The sequence below is a fragment of the Nerophis ophidion genome, linkage group LG02, assembly GCF_033978795.1.
Source record: "Nerophis ophidion isolate RoL-2023_Sa linkage group LG02, RoL_Noph_v1.0, whole genome shotgun sequence".
Classification (NCBI taxonomy): domain Eukaryota; kingdom Metazoa; phylum Chordata; class Actinopteri; order Syngnathiformes; family Syngnathidae; genus Nerophis; species Nerophis ophidion.
This window is the reverse complement of record NC_084612.1, coordinates 6,849,617-6,870,526: the sequence shown is the minus strand read 5'-3', so window position 1 is coordinate 6,870,526 and position 20,910 is coordinate 6,849,617. Positions and strand designations below refer to the sequence as shown.

At 39.1% G+C, this 20,910-nt stretch overlaps 1 protein-coding gene across 3 annotated transcripts in view; it reads right to left on the bottom strand.

The window, feature by feature from the left end:
* adcy7 (adenylate cyclase 7) overlaps positions 1–20,910 on the bottom strand; it is a 211,624-nt gene that overhangs the window by 64,250 nt on the left and 126,464 nt on the right. For all 3 annotated transcript variants that reach the window (XM_061876926.1, XM_061876945.1, XM_061876935.1), the window contains exons 7-11: positions 5,362–5,473; positions 5,154–5,281; positions 4,934–5,092; positions 1,996–2,128; positions 1,681–1,869 (exon numbers count right to left, since the gene is read on the bottom strand). In XM_061876926.1, the coding sequence (XP_061732910.1) occupies positions 1,681–1,869; positions 1,996–2,128; positions 4,934–5,092; positions 5,154–5,281; positions 5,362–5,473 (721 nt within the window). The remainder of the gene's footprint in view (positions 1–1,680; positions 1,870–1,995; positions 2,129–4,933; positions 5,093–5,153; positions 5,282–5,361; positions 5,474–20,910) is intronic.

Genomic DNA, 20,910 nt, shown 5'->3' with positions numbered 1-20,910 from the left:
TCACAGTGTGGCGCATATTAGTAAGAGTGTTAAAGTTGTTTATATTACAACCCTCAGTGTAACCTGTATGGCTGTTGAACAATTATGCCTTGCAGTCGCTGGCGCGTTGTGTCAGCAGCCGCACACTAGATATGACCGGCCGGCACTCAGATGGCAAAGTATAAAAGCAGACGAGACAGCATGGCCGAGAGGACGTTTGAGGCATTGCCATCATGGCACGCCCTAAATATTGTTGTCTGAGTGAAAATCTGAGAATATTATCCTGGGGGAGGCACTGAAATCCGGAAACCTCCCGGAAAAATGGGGGTGTCGGCAAGTATGCAGGTGAGCCACATCAGAGTGATCAAAGAGCCGCGGGTTGCCGACCCCTGCTCTAAATGATAGGTATGATGTGCTGTTTTTGGGGAATCTGCTGAAAAAATATTTTTTAAGAACCTATTCTAAAAAAAAAAAGCCAGTCAAATATCTTAATGATGTCAGTGTTTAGCAGTTTTTTAGGACCTACTTTACAAAGCTAGTCAAATATCCTCTTCAGTAACAACATAGTAGTAGTAGTAGTAGTAGTAGTAGTAGTAGTAGTACCTACTCAGTGGCCTAGTAGTTAGAGCAGGGGTCGGGAACCTTTTTGGCAGAGACAGCCAAAAAGCCAAATATTTTAAAATGTATTTCCGTAAGAGCCGTATAATTTTTTTTATACTAAACGCGTGCATTTTCAAGTACGACCAACATTTCTAGAGTATAATAGGTCTCTTATTCTTTGTAATAACATTGTTATTCTCGAGCTACCTGTAGAGGGGGGCGTGGCCTGCTGGCCTGCAGCAAACTTGTGTGCGCCAGGGCCGGCCTCGAAATCAGCGACAGGTGCGTAGATGGCCCAGCTGGGCCTTTTTTATCTAATCACCCGTCGCTCTGTTATAACCAGCAGCAAGGAAGAGAGACGGGGTTGGGGCTGGAGCCAGAGTGGGAGCGAAAACAAAAGGGAAAAATACAATTGCTGGAAAGCAACTGAGAGACTTATTGAAAAATAAAGCAATAGTGTAACCCCGAAACAGGCTCTCATGTTGGTCCTTGGTGGTCCGACAAACCCCAGGAGGGCAAGCCCCACACTAACCAAGAATAAATAAATAACTCCTCACCATTAACGCAAATTCTTGAACAGTTGCGGTAAAAATGGATGGATGGATTAAAAATGCATGAGAATGTTTTATATTTTGAACATTATTTGTAACACTGTGATTACAAGTGGAATTATTCATTACTTATCATATTGAGCAATGTCAGCTAAGATTTATCCGGGAGCCAGATGCGGTCATCAAAAGAGCCACATCTGGCTCGCGAGCCATAGCTTCCCTACCCCTGGGTTAGAGTGTCCGCCCTGAGATCGGTAGGTCATGAGTTCAAACCCCGGCCGAGTCATACCAAAGACTATAAAAATGGGACCCATTACCTCCCTGCTTGGCACTCATCATCAAGGGGTTGGAATTGGGGGTTAAATCACCAAAAATGATTCCCGAGCGCAGCCACCGCTGCTGCTCACTACTCCCCTCACCTCCCAGGGGGTGATCAAGGGTGATGGGTCAAATGCAGAGAATAATTTCACCACATCTAGTGTGTGTGTGTGACAATCATTGCTACTTTAACTTAACTTAGTAGTATTAGTAGTAGGTCATGTGGTCTTACCTTACAGAGCGCCTTGCCGTTGACCAGAGGGTCGGCGCTGAAGCCCTCCCTGTTCTGGAGGTGGGCGAAGGGTTTGACGGCGCCCCAGGACTCCAGGTAGCGGGTCATACGAACCGACGCCCGCATCTTCAGACCGTCGTTCACTCGAGGCCTTGGAACCCTGGGGCCACTCTGCGTGGGATCCTTTGACTGAGACGGATCGTTAGTAAAAGTTCTGACCTTGTACTAGCCCGAGTACCTCCATCCTCCTTCATGGCGTCATGTATAAGCTCTTAAATCCCTTTGGAGAGCCTCGGGTTCAGGCTGCAGACTCACCCGCGGGTCGATGACGAGGTACGTCCTGACATTCAGCTCCTTCAAGTAGTTGTCCCTCAGGTGCCCGTTGCCCTCCTCCACTTCGTAGGCTTTGTTCAGGTGCTTCAGAGTGGCCTCCGTGATGTGGACACGTCTGAGAGAGAGAGAGTACTAAAATAAAAATACATTTACTACATTGTTGCTGAGGATCTTCAGGAATTACTAAACTGACGTGTTGACATTTGTATGAAAGTAAGAGTGTTGTTTTTAGGGATATTGTAAAAAAATTTAAAAAATTTAAAAAATTTAAAACCGTGCTGAAATATCCTTAATTTGAGAGGAACACTGCTCCGTTTTTAGGAATTTTCTGCAATAATATTATTGTCAAAGATTTTCTATTTGAGATTAACAGTAGTGTTTTGAGCATATTCCAGAAAAGAAAAAAACACTAGTCAGAGATCCTCTATATGACAAGAACAAACATTTTAAGGATCTTCTGCAAAAAAATTGTCAAAGATCCTCTATTTAAGAACAATGCTGTTTTAATGATACTTTGTAGCATAAAAAATAGTCAATGATCTTCTATATGAAAGGAACAGTGCTGTTTTTAGGGATATTGTAAAAAAAAAAACAAAAAAAAAAAACACTGCGAAAATATCCTCTATTTGAGAGGAACACTGCTCTGTTTTTAAAACTTTTCTGCAATAATATTACTGTCAAAGATCTTCTATTTGAGATTAACAGTAGTGTTTTGAGCATTTTCCAGAAAAGAAAAAACACTAGTCAAAGATCCTCTATACAACAAGAACGAACATTTTAAGGATCTTCTGCAAAAAAAAAAAAGAAATTGTCAAAGATCGTCTTTTTAAGAAGAACAATGCTGTTTTAATGATACTTTGTAACATAAAAAATATTAAATGATCCTCTATATCAGTGGTTGCGGGTCGCAGAAGAATTTTTTATAAATTTTTTAAATTTTATTTTTTATTAAATCAACATAAAAAACACAAGATACACTTACAATTAGTGCAGCAACCCAAAAAAACTCCCATTTTCATGACAAAAAAAAACAAAAAAAAACCAACAATAAAAAAAATCCCCCCCCCGCGGGACAAATGATCACGTGTTGACCGGTCCGCAGCTACAAAAATGTTGGGGACCACTGCTCTATATGAAAGGAACAGTGCTGTTTTTAGGGATATTGTAAAAAGAATAAACAAAAAAACACTGCGAAAATATCCTCTATTTGAGAGGAACACTGCTCTGTTTTTGAAACTTTTCTGCAATATTATTACTGTCAAAGATCTTCTATTTGAGATTGACAGTAGTGTTTTGAGCATATTCCAGAAAAGAAAAAACACAAGTCAAAGATCCTCTATATGACAAGCACAATCATATTAAGGATATCATGCAAAAAGAAAAATGGTCAAAGATCCTCTATTTAAGAAGAATAATGCTGTTTTAATTATACTTTGTAACATAAAAAATATTCAATGATCCTCTATATCAGTGGTTGCGGGCCACAGAAGAATTTTTTAGGACATGGGCCTCCTACGAAAAATAATCTATGTCACTCTGATGCAAATACATGAGTCAAAGATCCTCTATATGAGAGGAACACTGCTGTATTAAATATATTTTTGCAAGAAAAAAACAACTAGTCAAAGATCCTTTAGTTGAGAGGAACAATGCTGTTTTAATGATATTTTGTAACAGAAAAAATAGTCAATGATCCTCTATATGAAAGGAACAGTGCTGTTTTTAGGGATATTGTACAAAAAACACTGCTAAAAGATCCTCTATTTGAGAGGAACACTGCTCTGTTTTTAGGAATTTTCTGCAATAATGTTATGGTCAAAGGTCTTCTATTTGAGATTAACAGTAGTGTTTTGAGCATATTCCAGAAAAGAAAAAACACTAGTCAAAGATCCTCTATATGACAAGAACAAACATTTTAAGGATCTTCTGCAAAAAAAAAAATAGTCAAAGATCCTCTATTTAAGAAGAACAATGCTGTTTTAATGATACTTTGTAACATAAAAAATAGTCAATGATCTTCTATATGAAAGGAACAGTGCTGTTTTTAGGGATATTGTAAAAAATAAATAAAAAAACACTGCGAAAATATCCTCTATTTGAGAGGAACACTGCTCTGTATTTAAAACTTTTCTGCAATAATATTACTGTCAAAGATCTTCTATTTGAGATTAAGAGTTGTGTTTTGAGCATTTTCCAGAAAAGAAAAAACACTAGTCAAAGATCCTCTATACAACAAGAACAAACATTTTAAGGATCTTCTGCAAAAAATATATATATATGTCAAAGATCCTCTATTTAAGAAGAACAATGCTGTTTTAATGATACTTTGTAACATAAAAAATATTCAATGATCCTCTATATCAGTGGTTGCAAAAACACAAGATACACTTACAATTAGTGCAGCAACCCAAAAAAACTCCCATTTTCATGACAAAAAAAACAAAAAAACAAAAAAAAAACAACAATTAAAAAAAATTCCGGTCCACAGCTACAAAAAGGTTGGGGACCGCTGCTCTATATGAAAGGAACAGTGCTGTTTTTAGGGATATTGTAAAAAAAATAAAAATAAAAAAACACTGCGAAAATATCCTCTACTTGAGAGGAACACTGCTCTGTTTTTGAAACTTTTCTGCAATAATATTATCATCAAAGATCTTCTATTTGAGATCAACAGAAAAAATTACTGTTATTTTCATTATCGACTTCTATGTGACAGGATCACTCTTTCATTTTGTGAATTTTCTGCAAAAACACTAATCAAAGATCATCTATTGTACATTAGAGAAACACTGGTGTTTTTAAGGATATTCTGGAAAAAAAAAAAAACACTACCACCTCAGGCGTTAAAACCATGATAAAGAGCGGACATTTTTCCGGTTGCAAAAAAATGTTAATAAAAAAAAAAAAAAGCATGGCTTACCCCGGACGACCTCCGGACTCCATGTGATTGGCCAGAGTCACGTCATGTGACCAGACGTCAAACTGCCACTTCCGCAGCCCGATCACGCCACACAGCACGTTGCCCGAGTGCACGCCGACCCTCATGTTGATGTCCACGCCCGTGGCCTCCCGCACCTGCCTGCCAGGGACGCACGGCGTTCAGTTGGACGCGCCCACCAGGCCCCCCCGGAAACACTCACTTGATAGCTTCACACATGTCCAGGCCCATCTTGACACAGTTCTTGGCGTGTTTGGGCAGAGACACGGGCAGCCCCGACACACAGTAGTAGCAGTCGCCCAGGATCTTGATCCTCATGCACTCGTTCTCCTGCCAAAGCAGCGAGACGCCGACATCAGCCGTCACGTGCCAGCCGGCGTGCGAATATTATTGATCGACTTCGTACGCACCTTTGCGATCTGGTCAAACCTTCCAAACAACTCGTTGAGCATGATGACCAACTCTTTGGGAGAACAGTCGCTGGCCAGTCGCGTGAAGCCGACGATGTCGGCGTAAAGGATACTGCAGGAAAGAAAGCAGAAGACTTTTACAAAACATTTGTCAAAGATCCTCTATACGACAGGCGTGCTTTGCTGTTAAAGAAACCTGGTACAAAATAACGATTCGAAGATCTTCTATACGACAGGAGGGCTTTGCTGTTATAGAAACCTGGTACAAAAAAAACAATTGGAAGATCTTCTATACGGCAGGAGTGCTTTGCTGTGTGAGGAACCTGGTACAAAATAACGATTCGGAGATCTTCTATACGGCAGGAGTGCTTCGCTGTTATAGAAACCTGGTACAGAAAGACTATTCAAAGATCTTGTATACGACAGGAATGCTTTGCTGTTTTAGGAATCTGGTACAAAATCACTATTCAAAGATCCTCTATAAAAAAAAAAGTGCTTTGCTGTTTTAGGAACGTGTTGTATAGAGGATCTTTGAATAGTGTCTTTTGCACCAAGAGTGCTTTGCTGTGTTAGGAACCTGCTGCAAAAAACAATCAAAGATCCTCTATATGACAGGAGTGCTTTGCTGTTATAGGAACTTTGTACAAAAAGACTAGTCAAAGATCTTGTATACGACAGGAATGCTTTGTTGTTTTGGGAACCCGGTGCGAAAACACGAATCAAAGATCCTCTAAATGACAGGATCGCTTTGCTGTTTTAAGGAATTTGTTGTATAGAGGATCTTTGAATAGTGTTTTTGCACCAAGAGTGCTTTGCTGTTTTAGGAACCTGGTGCAAAAACACGAATCAAAGATCCTTTATACAACAGGAGTGCTGTGCTGTTATAGGAATCTGGTACAAAATCACTATTCAAAGATCCTCTGTAAAACAGAAGTGCTTTGCTGTTTTAGGAACTTGTTGTATAGAGGATCTTTGAATAGTGTCTTTTGCACCAAGAGTGCTTTGCTGTGTTAGAAACCTGCTGCAAAAACAATCAAAGATCCTCTATATGACAGGAGTGCTTTGCTGTTATAGAAACTTCGTACAAAAAGACTATTCAAAGATCTTGTATACGACAGGAATGCTTTGTTGTTTTGGGAACCCGGTGCGAAAACACGAATCAAAGATCCTCTAAATGACAGGATTGCTTTGCTGTTTAAGGAATTTGCTGTATAGAGGATCTTTGAATAGTGTTTTTGCACCAAGAGTGCTTTGCTGTTTTAGGAACCTGGTGGAAAAACACAAATCAAAGATCCTCTATACGACAGGAGTACTGTGCTGTTATAGAAACCTGGTACAAAAAGACTATTCAAAGATCTTGTATACGACAGGAATATTTTGCTGTTTTAGGAATCTGGTACAAAATCACTATTCAAAGATCCTCTATAAAACAGAAGTGCTTTGCTGTTTTAGGAACTTGTTGTATAGAGGATCTTTGAATATTGTTTTTTGCACCAAGAGTGCTTTGCTGTGTTAGGAACCTGCTGCAAAAAACAATCAAAGATCCTCTATATGACAGGAGTGCTTTGCTGTTATAGAAACTTTGTACAAAAAGACTATTCAAAGATCTTGTATACGACAGGAATGCTTTGTTGTTTTGGGAACCCGGTGCAAAAACACGAATCAAAGATCCTCTAAATGACAGGATTGCTTTGCTGTTTAAGGAATTTGCTGTATAGAGGATCTTTGAATAGTGTTTTTGCACCAAGAATGCTTTGCTGTTTTAGGAACCTGGTGGAAAAACACAAATCAAAGATCCTCTATACGACAGGAGTACTGTGCTGTTATAGAAACCTGGTACAAAAAGACTATTCAAAGATCTTGTATACGACAGGAATGCTTTGCTGTTTTAGGAATCTGGTACAAAATCACTATTCAAAGATCCTCTATTAAAAAAAAAGTGCTTTGCTGTTTTAGGAACGTGTTGTATAGAGGATCTTTGAATAGTGTCTTTTGCACCAAGAGTGCTTTGCTGTGTTAGAAACCTGCTGCAAAAACAATCAAAGATCCTCTATATGACAGGAGTGCTTTGCTGTTATAGAAACTTCGTACAAAAAGACTATTCAAAGATCTTGTATACGACAGGAATGCTTTGTTGTTTTGGGAACCCGGCGCGAAAACACGAATCAAAGATCCTCTAAATGACAGGATTGCTTTGCTGTTTAAGGAATTTGCTGTATAGAGGATCTTTGAATAGTGTTTTTGCACCAAGAGTGCTTTGCTGTTTTAGGAACCCGGTGGAAAAACACAAATCAAAGATCCTCTATACGACAGGAGTACTGTGCTGTTATAGAAACCTGGTACAAAAAGACTATTCAAAGATCTTGTATACGACAGGAATGCTTTGCTGTTTTAGGAATCTGGTACAAAATCACTATTCAAAGATCCTCTATAAAACTGAAGTGCTTTGCTGTTTTAGGAATTTGTTGTATAGAGGATCTTTGAATAGTGTTTTTTGCACCATGAGTGCTTTGCTGTGTTAGGAACCTGCTGCAAAAACAATCAAAGATCCTCTATATGACAGGAGTGCTTCGCTGTTATAGAAACCTGGTACAAAAAGACTATTCAAAGATCTTGTATACGACAGGAATGCTTTGCTGTTTTAGGAATCTGGTACAAAATCACTATTCAAAGATCCTCTGTAAAAAAAAAGTGCTTTGCTGTTTTAGGAACGTGTTGTATAGAGGATCTTTGAATAGTGTCTTTTGCACCAAGAGTGCTTTGCTGTGTTAGAAACCTGCTGCAAAAACAATCAAAGATCCTCTATAGGACAGGAGTGCTTTGCTGTTATAGAAACTTCGTACAAAAAGACTATTCAAAGATCTTGTATACGACAGGAATGCTTTGTTGTTTTGGGAACCCGGTGCGAAAACACGAATCAAAGATCCTCTAAATGACAGGATTGCTTTGCTGTTTAAGGAATTTGCTGTATAGAGGATCTTTGAATAGTGTTTTTGCACCAAGAGTGCTTTGCTGTTTTAGGAACCTGGTGGAAAAACACAAATCAAAGATCCTCTATACGACAGGAGTACTGTGCTGTTATAGAAACCTGGTACAAAAAGACTATTCAAAGATCTTGTATACGACAGGAATATTTTGCTGTTTTAGGAATCTGGTACAAAATCACTATTCAAAGATCCTCTATAAAACTGAAGTGCTTTGCTGTTTTAGGAATTTGTTGTATAGAGGATCTTTGAATAGTGTTTTTTGTACCATGAGTGCTTTGCTGTGTTAGGAACCTGCTGCAAAAACAATCAAAGATCCTCTATATGACAGGAGTGCTTCGCTGTTATAGAAACCTGGTACAAAAAGACTATTCAAAGATCTTGTATACGACAGGAATGTTTTGCTGTTTTAGGAATCTGGTACAAAATCACTATTCAAAGATCCTCTATAAAACAGAAGTGCTTTGCTGTTTTAGGAACTTGTTGTATAGAGGATCTTTGAATAGTGTTTTTTGCACCAAGAGTGCTTTGCTGTGTTAGGAACCTGCTGCAAAAACAATCAAAGATCCTCTATATGACAGGAGTGCTTCGCTGTTATAGAAACTTTGTACAAAAAGACTAGTCAAAGATCTTGTATACGACAGGAATGCTTTGTTGTTTTGGGAACCCGGTACGAAAACACGAATCAAAGATCCTCTAAATGACAGGATTACTTTGCTGTTTTAAGGAATTTGTTGTATAGAGGATCTTTGAATAGTGTTTTTGCACCAAGAGTGCGTTGCTGTTTTAGGAACCTGGTGCAAAAACACGAATCAAAGATCCTTTATACAACAGGAGTGCTGTGCTGTTATAGGAATCTGGTACAAAATCACTATTCAAAGATCCTCTGTAAAACAGAAGTGCTTTGCTGTTTTAGGAACTTGTTGTATAGAGGATCTTTGAATAGTGTTTTTTGCACCAAGAGTGCTTTGCTGTGTTAGGAACCTGCTACAAAAACATTCAAAGATCCTCTATATGACAGGAGTGCTTTGCTGTTATAGAAACTTTGTACAAAAAGACTAGTCAAAGATCTTGTATACGACAGGAATGCTTTGTTGTTTTGGGAACCCGGTGCGAAAACACGAATCAAAGATCCTCTAAATGACAGGATTACTTTGCTGTTTAAGGAATTTGTTGTATCCAGGATCTTTGAATAGTGTTTTTGCACCAAGAGTGCTTTGCTGTTTTAGGAACCTGGTGGAAAAACACAAATCAAAGATCCGCTATACGACAGGAGTGCTGTGCTGTTATAGCAATCTGGTACAAAATCACTATTCAAAGGTCCTCTATAAAACAGAAGTGCTTTGCTGTTTTAGAAACTTGTATAGAGGATCTTTGAATAGTGTTTTTAGCACCAAGAGTGCTTTGCTGTGTTAGGAACCAGCTGCAAAAACAATCAAAGATCCTCTATATGACAGGAGTGCTTCGCTGTTATAGAAACCTGGTACAAAAAGACTATTCAAAGATCTTGTATACGACAGGAATGCTTTGCTGTTTTAGGAATCTGGTACAAAATCACTATTCAAAGATCCTCTGTAAAAAAAAAGTGCTTTGCTGTTTTAGGAACGTGTTGTATAGAGGATCTTTGAATAGTGTCTTTTGCACCAAGAGTGCTTTGCTGTGTTAGAAACCTGCTGCAAAAACAATCAAAGATCCTCTATAGGACAGGAGTGCTTTGCTGTTATAGAAACTTCGTACAAAAAGACTATTCAAAGATCTTGTATACGACAGGAATGCTTTGTTGTTTTGGGAACCCGGTGCGAAAACACGAATCAAAGATCCTCTAAATGACAGGATTGCTTTGCTGTTTAAGGAATTTGCTGTATAGAGGATCTTTGAATAGTGTTTTTGCACCAAGAGTGCTTTGCTGTTTTAGGAACCTGGTGGAAAAACACAAATCAAAGATCCTCTATACGACAGGAGTACTGTGCTGTTATAGAAACCTGGTACAAAAAGACTATTCAAAGATCTTGTATACGACAGGAATATTTTGCTGTTTTAGGAATCTGGTACAAAATCACTATTCAAAGATCCTCTATAAAACTGAAGTGCTTTGCTGTTTTAGGAATTTGTTGTATAGAGGATCTTTGAATAGTGTTTTTTGTACCATGAGTGCTTTGCTGTGTTAGGAACCTGCTGCAAAAACAATCAAAGATCCTCTATATGACAGGAGTGCTTCGCTGTTATAGAAACCTGGTACAAAAAGACTATTCAAAGATCTTGTATACGACAGGAATGTTTTGCTGTTTTAGGAATCTGGTACAAAATCACTATTCAAAGATCCTCTATAAAACAGAAGTGCTTTGCTGTTTTAGGAACTTGTTGTATAGAGGATCTTTGAATAGTGTTTTTTGCACCAAGAGTGCTTTGCTGTGTTAGGAACCTGCTGCAAAAACAATCAAAGATCCTCTATATGACAGGAGTGCTTCGCTGTTATAGAAACTTTGTACAAAAAGACTAGTCAAAGATCTTGTATACGACAGGAATGCTTTGTTGTTTTGGGAACCCGGTACGAAAACACGAATCAAAGATCCTCTAAATGACAGGATTACTTTGCTGTTTTAAGGAATTTGTTGTATAGAGGATCTTTGAATAGTGTTTTTGCACCAAGAGTGCGTTGCTGTTTTAGGAACCTGGTGCAAAAACACGAATCAAAGATCCTTTATACAACAGGAGTGCTGTGCTGTTATAGGAATCTGGTACAAAATCACTATTCAAAGATCCTCTGTAAAACAGAAGTGCTTTGCTGTTTTAGGAACTTGTTGTATAGAGGATCTTTGAATAGTGTTTTTTGCACCAAGAGTGCTTTGCTGTGTTAGGAACCTGCTACAAAAACAATCAAAGATCCTCTATATGACAGGAGTGCTTTGCTGTTATAGAAACTTTGTACAAAAAGACTAGTCAAAGATCTTGTATACGACAGGAATGCTTTGTTGTTTTGGGAACCCGGTGCGAAAACACGAATCAAAGATCCTCTAAATGACAGGATTGCTTTGCTGTTTAAGGAATTTGTTGTATCCAGGATCTTTGAATAGTGTTTTTGCACCAAGAGTGCTTTGCTGTTTTAGGAACCTGGTGGAAAAACACAAATCAAAGATCCGCTATACGACAGGAGTGCTGTGCTGTTATAGCAATCTGGTACAAAATCACTATTCAAAGGTCCTCTATAAAACAGAAGTGCTTTGCTGTTTTAGAAACTTGTATAGAGGATCGTTGAATAGTGTTTTTAGCACCAAGAGTGCTTTGCTGTGTTAGGAACCAGCTGCAAAAACAATCAAAGATCCTCTATATGACAGGAGTGCTTTACTGTTATAGAAACCTTGTACAAAAAGACTAGTCAAAGATCTTGTCTACGACAGGAATGCTTTGTAGTTTTAGGACCCCAGTGCGAAAACACGAATCAAAGATCCTCTATATGACAGGATTGCTTTCCTGTTTTAAGGAATTTGATGTATAGAGGATCTTTGAATAGTGTTTTTGCACCAAGAGTGCTTTGCTGTTTTAGGAACCTGGTGCAAAAACACTAATCAAAGATCCTCTATGTGACAGGAGTGCTTTGTTGTTATAGAAACCTTGTACAAAAAGACTATTCAAAGATCTTGTATACGACAGGAATGCTTTGTTGTTTGGGAACCCGGTGCGAAAACACGAATCAAAGATCCTCTAAATGACAGGATTGCTTTGCTGTTTAAGGAATTTGTTGTATAGAGGATCTTTGAATAGTGTTTTTGCACCAAGAGTGCTTTGCTGTTTTAGGAACCTGGTGGAAAAACACGAATCAAAGATCCTCTATACGACAGGAGTGCTGTGCTGTTATAGGAATCTGGTACAAAATCACTATTCAAAGATCATCTATACGACAGGAGTGCTGTGCTGTTATAGGAATCTGGTACAAAATCACTATTCAAAGATCCTCTATAAAACAGAAGTGCTTTGCTGTTTTAGAAACTTGTTGTATAGAGGATCGTTGAATAGTGTTTTTTGCACCAAGAGTGCTTTGCTGTGTTAGGAACCTGTTGCAAAAACAATCAAAGATCCTCTAAATGACAGGAGTGCTTTACTGTTATAGAAACCTTGTACAAAAAGACTAGTCAAAGATCTTGTCTACGACAGGAATGCTTTGTAGTTTTAGGACCCCAGTGCGAAAACATGAATCAAAGATCCTCTATAGGACAGGATTGCTTTGCTGTTTTAAGGAATTTGTTGTATAGAGGATCTTTGAATAGTGTTTTTGCACCAAGAGTGCTTTGCTGTTTTAGGAACCTGGTGCAAAAACACTAATCAAAGATCCTCTATGCGACAGGAGTGCTTTGCTGTTATAGAAACCTTGTACAAAAAGACTATTCAAAGATCTTGTTTACGACAGGAATGCTTTGTTGTTTTAGGAATCCGTTGCGAAAACACAAATCAAAGCTCCTCTATATGACAGGATTGCTTTGCTGTTTAAGGAATTTGTTGTATAGAGGATCTTTGAGTAGTTTTTTTGCACCAACAGTGCTTTGCTGTTTTAGGAACCTGGTGCAAAAACACTAATCAAAGATCCTCGTTACGACAAGAGTGCTTTGCTGTTTTAGAAACCAGGGGCAAAAACACTAATCACAGATCCTCTATAAGCCAGGAGTGCTTTGCTATTTTAGGAACCTGGTGCAAAAACAATCAAAGATCCTCTGAATGACAGGAGTGCTTTGCTGTTTTAGGAACTTGGTGCAAAACACTAATCAAATATCCTCTGTATGACAGGAGTGTTTTGCTGCTTTAGGAACCTGGTGCAAAAACGCTAATCAAAGATCCTTTATTTATACAAAAAAAAATTTAACTGTTTTTGAGGACCGACGGCAAAAACACCAGAGTTCATCTGTACAACAGGGCTGCTCGGCGGTTTTTAAGAACATCCTTCAAAAAGCTCATCAAAGATCTTCTATAGTATATTGCAAGAGTGATCTGCTGTTATTATTGCCCTACTGCAAAAACGTCAAAGATCCTCTATATGGCAAGAACAAACGTTAAGGATCTAACATCTGTCAAAAATCATTTGTGACAGTTTTTAAGAACTCGGCTGATATTTTAAAACTACTGCAAAAATACTAATCAAAGATCCTCTATATAACAGCAGCTCTTTGCTGCTTTTGGGAACCAATCGCAAAAATACTGAACAAAGATCTTCTGTATTACAAAAGTGTTTCGCTTTTTTTGGCGACCAATAGCAAAAACTCCAAACAAAGATCTTCTACATAAGAGGAATTATCTACTGTTTCATGGACCTATTGCAAAAACGCTTGTCAAAGATGTTCTATATAACAGGAGCGTTTGACTCTTTTAATGCAAAAACCTTCAAAGATCCTCTATATTACACAGAGGCTGTGCTGTATTTAAGGACTGCCTTAAAAATAGGTATCTGCTGTTTTCAACTACCTGCTGCAAAAATATTAATCAAAGATCCTCTATATGACGGGATTGCTCTGCTGTTTTATTCTCATTAAGATCCTTTATGTTACAAGAGTACTCTGTGGTTTTTATCATCCTATTGCAAAAGCGCTACACAAAAATCTTTAAATTAAACAGGACTGTTTTTAGCGATCTACTGTGAATAAAAAAAAAAACACTCCAACAAAGATAGGCTATTTGGCAGGAGTGCTTTGCTGTGTTTAGGACATAACACAAACACGTTAGTCAAAGATCCTCTACTGTGTGTGACAAGATCCCTCTTCTGTTTTGAAGGCTCCCTAACTACTGCACATATATTACGAGTTATTTGCTCTTTTTAAAAAAACAATCGGTAAAGATTCTTTATATGACAGGAGCATTCACTCGGCTGTATGAACAACCTGCTGCAAATGCTCGTAAAACATACTGTATGTTACTGTAGGGCTTTACTGTTTTTATGGATCATTTCTATTTCCATTATTTCTTACAGCAAAGGTTAAATAAATATAAAATACTCATATGTACTGTACACACCGCAGGGACTTGAACGCACCGTAGTCACGTGACCCTAGTAATAACAATATAAAGTCATGGTAATTCTATAATAAGACTAATAATGACATTGTGCATCCTACTTTGTTTGAATGTGTCTTCCAGTTGTGCATACAAAAACATAACAGAAAATATGAATATGGATTATTAAAATTAAACAGGCGACATATCTTTGTACAGAAAAATGATATCAGTGGGCTGATCCACTCGTCATGAAAGCAGAAAGTGGGTCAGTGACAGCAGACACACTAATCCAGCATTCCGAGCAGAAGCGGAAATCTGCATTCTGGCTCCGGTTTATTCATAATCCCAATCAGAAATATGTTCTGCTGTGCCTTTGAGATAAATGTTGAAAATCAAACTAATCAATTCATGTTGAAACTTGTAAAAATATACGCAGTTACCTAAGAAATCACTACTCATTAAATCTAAAATTGAAAAGGAAAAACTAAACTATGAACCAACAAAATGTCAAAATATTGATAATTTAAAAAATAATAATGAAAGAGTATTGCTGTAATGTTGCACCCTAACAAATTATTAATAACCACTTCTTTTTTTTTTTAAAGATGAACTAAAAAAAAATTGAAATACAGATAATCAAAAACTTTTTACCAAAAAAAGTTAATTAAATAAAAAATTTAATATAAAAACAAAACATATAAAACCAACCAAAATTTCAAAATAAAGTTAATTTAAAAAAAAAAAAAATTGTATCATGAGTCACATTCTGCTGTAATGCAGAATATATATATGAACTTACAAAAATGTTAGAACACAGATAATTAAAAACGTTCACCAAAAAAAAGGGTAATTAAATCAAATGCATCCGGTCTCCCCTGGGGTCCTCTCCAAGGTTTCTCACAGTCATTCACATTGACATCCCACTGGATTGTGAGTTTTTCCTTGCCCGTATGTGGACTCTGAACCAAGGATGTCGTTGTGTGGCGTGTGCAGCCCTCTGAGACAATTGTGATTTAGGGCTATATAAATAAACGCTGATTGATTGATTACCATTGAAAAATTACAAAGAAAAACAAAAATTATAAAACCAACAAAAATTTCAAAATAAAGTTAATGAAAGAGTATTGCTGTAATGCTGCACCCTAACAAATTATTAATAACCACTTTTTTTTTTTTTTAAAGATGAACTAAAAATATTTTTGAAATACAGATAATTAAAAACGTTTTACCAAAAAAAGTTAATTAAATCAAAAATTAAATATAAAAACAAAAAATATAAAACCAACCAAAATTTCAAAATATAGTTAATTAAAAAAAAAAAAAGAATAGTGTCATGAGTCACAGTCTGCTGAAATGCAGTAACCTAAGAAATTACAATTGAAAAAAATCTAAATAAAAATAGGAACTAACAAAAATATTAAAATAGAAATCTTTAAATATATAAGATTATCATAATTCCACTTCTACTGTAAAGAAATTACCAATCAAAAATGAAAAACATAAGCAAAATACAAAAACGAAAGCATATCATAGGTCACCTTCTGCTGTAACAACACAGTAACCTAAACAACATTAATACAATAAAAAAAATTTAAAAAGAAAAATCAAAATATACTGAGAAGTAAATATTACATAAATGTTATTTTATATTGCTACTATGCTACAGTTTTAGTCTACTTTATTCCTGCATTTGTTGCGATCTGTGACTCAGATCTTCACATGTTTATTTTTCCATCTTTGTTTCATTCTCTTCTGACCCACTTACTTCCTGTTTAGTCCGTTACCATGGTTACACATTGATTTCACCTGCTCCTCGTTTTCTACACACCTGGTTCTCCTTGATTTCTCCCTATATAAGCTTTCCTCTTTTCTTTGTTCAGTCTCGGATCCTAATTTGCCCACGCGCAACAGTGACGACTCTCGACCTGCATCTTTGTATGTATATTCTCGCTAGCTTTTACGCTAAGCCATTTGTTGATTCCAGCTCACATGCTGAGGAACTGTTTTTCTGTTTTTGGTTTGTTTTCTCTTTACAGCAGTGTTTTTGTTCCTAGCCTTTTATTATTTAATAAATCCATTTATAACTTACCTTGTTGTGTTCATCGCTTCGACGCATCCCCGGAAGAACCAATCCGGCATTACAATGCCACACAAGCGTCACAGTAGGATCCGAGCATCAAAATGTTTTTCCGCGTCGAAACCACGGGAGGAACCCTTCGACTTGGGTTTGTGGTTGGAGCTCGTGGCTTGGGAGCAGGAAAGACTTGACTGTGGGCCTGAAGTCCCCTCCGAAGCCGTTCGCGCTGCCCCGAAGAGGCGGGGGGTCCAGTGGAGAGGCCCCCCGCACGGCAGTAATGTTCCAGCACCACTTATTCCTCCCCATGGACACAGCAAGTTTCACCCCGTCCAGGATTCACCCGTCATTACCGGTAATCCTGCTTGTTTTTTTTCAAATAATTCCTTCAGCCGCCATGACACTTTTTCAGACATTAGTGATGACGACATTTGGGGAACGCCCACCGGTGACGCAACACCGCCCCCTGTCGTTGACATTTTTTCTGAAGATTTTTATATTGTGGACAGTAATTCTCATTCTCAACCTTTTTCGAATATCAATAACATTCATGACAAGATACAGAATTATCAGGATATTTTTTCTTATTATTCTAGTCAACCTCAGTCACCTAGTTTTTCTCCTACACCTCCTTTAAAACCTCATTCTCCGGCCAAGTCCAAGGTGTTTCCTCCCTTTTCTAAAGGAAATTCTGGACAAATTAAAGGGGAGGAGTCGGCCCGCCTCCAAGCCTCCCACCACCCTCCCTTAAGGTCAGTCCCTGACCATAGGGAACGGGTCTGGGATCCCCGTCTGGAGGAAGGGGCTATGACCTATAGCTGTGCTACGGAGGTAGCACAGATACTACCCTCTAAACCACAGCCACCATGTAGACCTCCTCCACCTGTTTTTCCCCTGGCCAAGTCTCAACGGCCTTGTAGACCTCCTCTACCTGATTTTCCCCCGGCCAAATCTCAACGGCCTTGTAGACCTCCTCCACCTGTTTTTCCCCCGGCCAAGTCTCAACGGCCTTGTAGACCTCCTCCACCGGTGTTCGGACTCGCGAGGTCATTAGCTCCAGCACGTCCTCCACCACCGGTGTTCTGCACTGCTCCCAGTCTGGTTCTCACACCAGCACATGACTCTCGCCTGGTTTTCAAGCCAGAATTAGACTCTCGCCTGGTTTTCACACCAGAAAATGTGTCTAGCCTGGTTCTCAAGCCAGCACTAGACTCCCACCTGGTTCTCACACCAGCCTCCGACCCAGAACTGGTTCTCATACCAGTTACAGACTTTAGCCTGGAGCCCACTCCAGTACCAGCTCCAGAGCTGGAGCCTACTCCAGTACCAGCTCCACGCCGCCAAGCGCCGGTACCAGCTCCACGCCGCCAAGCGCCGGTACCAGCTCCGCGCCGCCAAGCACCGCCGACGACGGGGCTGGAGCCCACACCAGCGTCGACGACGGGGCTGGAGCCCACACCAGCGTCGACGACGGGGCTGGAACCTTCACCTATGTCGACAGGGCTGGAGCCCACTCCAGTGCCAGCTCCTCGACAAGCGCCGGTACCAGCTCCACGCCGCCAAGCACTGCCGACGAAGAAGCTGGAGCCCACACCGGCGCCGACGATGAGGCTGGAGCTCACACCAGTCACGACTCCTGCGGCTCCCAGGCCGCCTCCGACGACTCCTGCGGCTCCCAGGCCGCCTCCGACGACTCCTGCGGCTCCCAGGCCGCCTCCGACGACTCCTGCGGCTCCCAGGCCGCCTCCGACGACTCCTGCGGCTCCCAGGCCGCCTCCGACGACTCCTGCGGCTGCAGCACCCGCATCATCCTCGCCAGCTGCAGCACCCGCATCATCCTCGCCAGCTGCACTCGGGCCTGCTTTGGCTGCAGTCCCCGCACCCTCGTCTGCTGCTTCCAAGCCTGCTGGGATTTCGGTGCTGAGGCGTCGTCCACCACGTCGATCACGGGCGTGGCCTCTGCGAGGTCATCCTCCTCGCCAGACACTCCCTCCTCCATGTCGGCCACGGATGTGGCCGTGCCCGGGTCGTCCGCCTCGCCGGGCACCTCATCCTGCGATGCGGCCACTAATGTGGCCTTTTCGAGGTCGCCCGCCAAAACTTTTTCGGCAGCGGCGTTCCATCCGCCGCCGCCACTTGACTTGTCCTCGGTGGATTCGGGGACACACGACTTGGCGACCCTCCACCGTGGCCTCCCTCCGCCCTCCCTTCGTTTGTGGACTCTGTTTTTGGGGAGGGGGTTCAAGTTGTTTCTTATTTGTTTTTGTTTTCTTTGAGACATCTGGAATCTGTCTTTTTGGGGGGGGAATACTGTTGCGATCTGTGACTCAGATCTTCACATGTTTATTTTTCCATCTTTGTTTCATTCTCTTCTGACCCACTTACTTCCTGTTTAGTCCGTTACCATGGTTACACATTGATTTCACCTGCTCCTCGTTTTCTACACACCTGGTTCTCCTTGATTTCTCCCTATATAAGCTTTCCTCTTTTCTTTGTTCAGTCTCGGATCCTAATTTGCCCACGCGCAACAGTGACGACTCTCGACCTGCATCTTTGTATGTATATTCTCGCTAGCTTTTACGCTAAGCCATTTGTTGATTCCAGCTCACATGCTGAGGAACTGTTTTTCTGTTTTTGGTTTGTTTTCTCTTTACAGCAGTGTTTTTGTTCCTAGCCTTTTATTATTTAATAAATCCATTTATAACTTACCTTGTTGTGTTCATCGCTTCGACGCATCCCCGGAAGAACCAATCCGGCATTACAATGCCACACAAGCGTCACAGCATTATCCTTTCCAACCTTGGTAACTGAGCTCCTGTGTGGAACAATTTCCCTTGTGGATCAATAAAGTTTGTCTAAGTGTAAGTCTAAAATTAAACAACATTTTTTATTTATTTAGATAACTAAAAAAAAATGGAAGACCATCATAAATTCATAATTTGCTCTGACACAGTGACCAAAGAAAGTAATAATACAATCAAAACTTGAAAAAGCAAAAGCAAACATGAATTAAAAATTTCACAAAAATAATGTTAAAAAAAAAAAAAGTGTCATAGTTCACCTCAAGCTTTAATGCAGTAACCGAAGAAATTACTAATAATAAAATATTTTTTCAAATTATGAACCAACACAGTTTTAAAAATGTAAACATCACAGTTCACCTTTTACTGAAAAGCCATAAGCTAATTACTGACAATAAGATCAGAACTTGCAAAATATTCTTTTTTTATGATTTTATGAAATGAAAGCATATCATGGTTCCCCTTTTTCTCTTACGCTGTAACCTAAAAAAGTATTAATACAATCTAAAATTGAAGAAGAAAAACACAAAAAATTAAAATATCGATAACTTTAGAAAATGGAAGACTATCACGGATCATCATTTGCTCTAACCCAGTAACCTAAAAATGACTAATGATATAAAAAAAATAAAAAATAAAAGTATGAATTAAGAAAATATAATGTTAAAAACACGGCAGAGTATCAGGGTTCGCCTTCGGCTGGAACAACGCAGTAACCTAAACAACATTAATACAATAAAAAAAGGGTAAAAAGAAAACCTAAAAAATACTGAAAACTAAATCCATCCATCCATCCATTTTCTACCGCTTATTCCCTTTTGGGGTCGCGGGGGGCGCTGGCGCCTATCTCAGCTACAATCGGGCGGAAGGCGGGGTACACCCTGGACAAGTCCCCAGCTCATCGCAGGGCCAACACAGATAGACAGACAACATTCACACTCACATTCAAATACTTTAAATAACATTTCAGCGGTAGAAAATGGATGGATGGATGGATGGATACATGTAAAATTGTACTTACTGTAAGTAGGATCATTTTGAAATGGTAAACTTTGTAAAAAAAAACAAAAAACAAAATTAAAATACAAAAAATCTATCCATCCATCCATTTTCTACCGCTTATTCCCTTTTGGGGTCGCGGGGGGCGCTGGCGCCTATCTCAGCTACAATCGGGCGGAAGGCGGGGTACACCCTGGACATCACATGAAAATTACATACTGTACATGTTATTTTATATTGCTACTATGCTACATTTTTAGTCTACTTTATACCTGCATTATCCTTTCCATCCTTACCCCTTCCATTCTTTGTAACTGAGCTACACTGTGGAACAATTTCCCTTGTGGATTAATAAAGTTTGTCAAAGTGTAAGTCTAAAATTAATTAACTTTTTTATTTATTTAGATAACTTGAAAAAAATGGGAGACCATCTTAAATTCATAATTTGCTCTGACACAGTGACCAAAGAAAGTAATAATACAATCAAAACTTGAAAAAGCAAAAGCAAAACATGAATTAAAAATGTCACAACAAAAATATTGTTAAAACAAATAGATGAGTGTCATAGTTCACCTCAAGCTTTAATGTAGTAACTGAAAAACAATACTAATAATAAAAAAAACATTTCAATTATGAACCAAGACAATTTAAAAAATTGAAATGTCACAAGCTAATTATTGACAATAAAATCAGAACTTGCAAAATACATTTC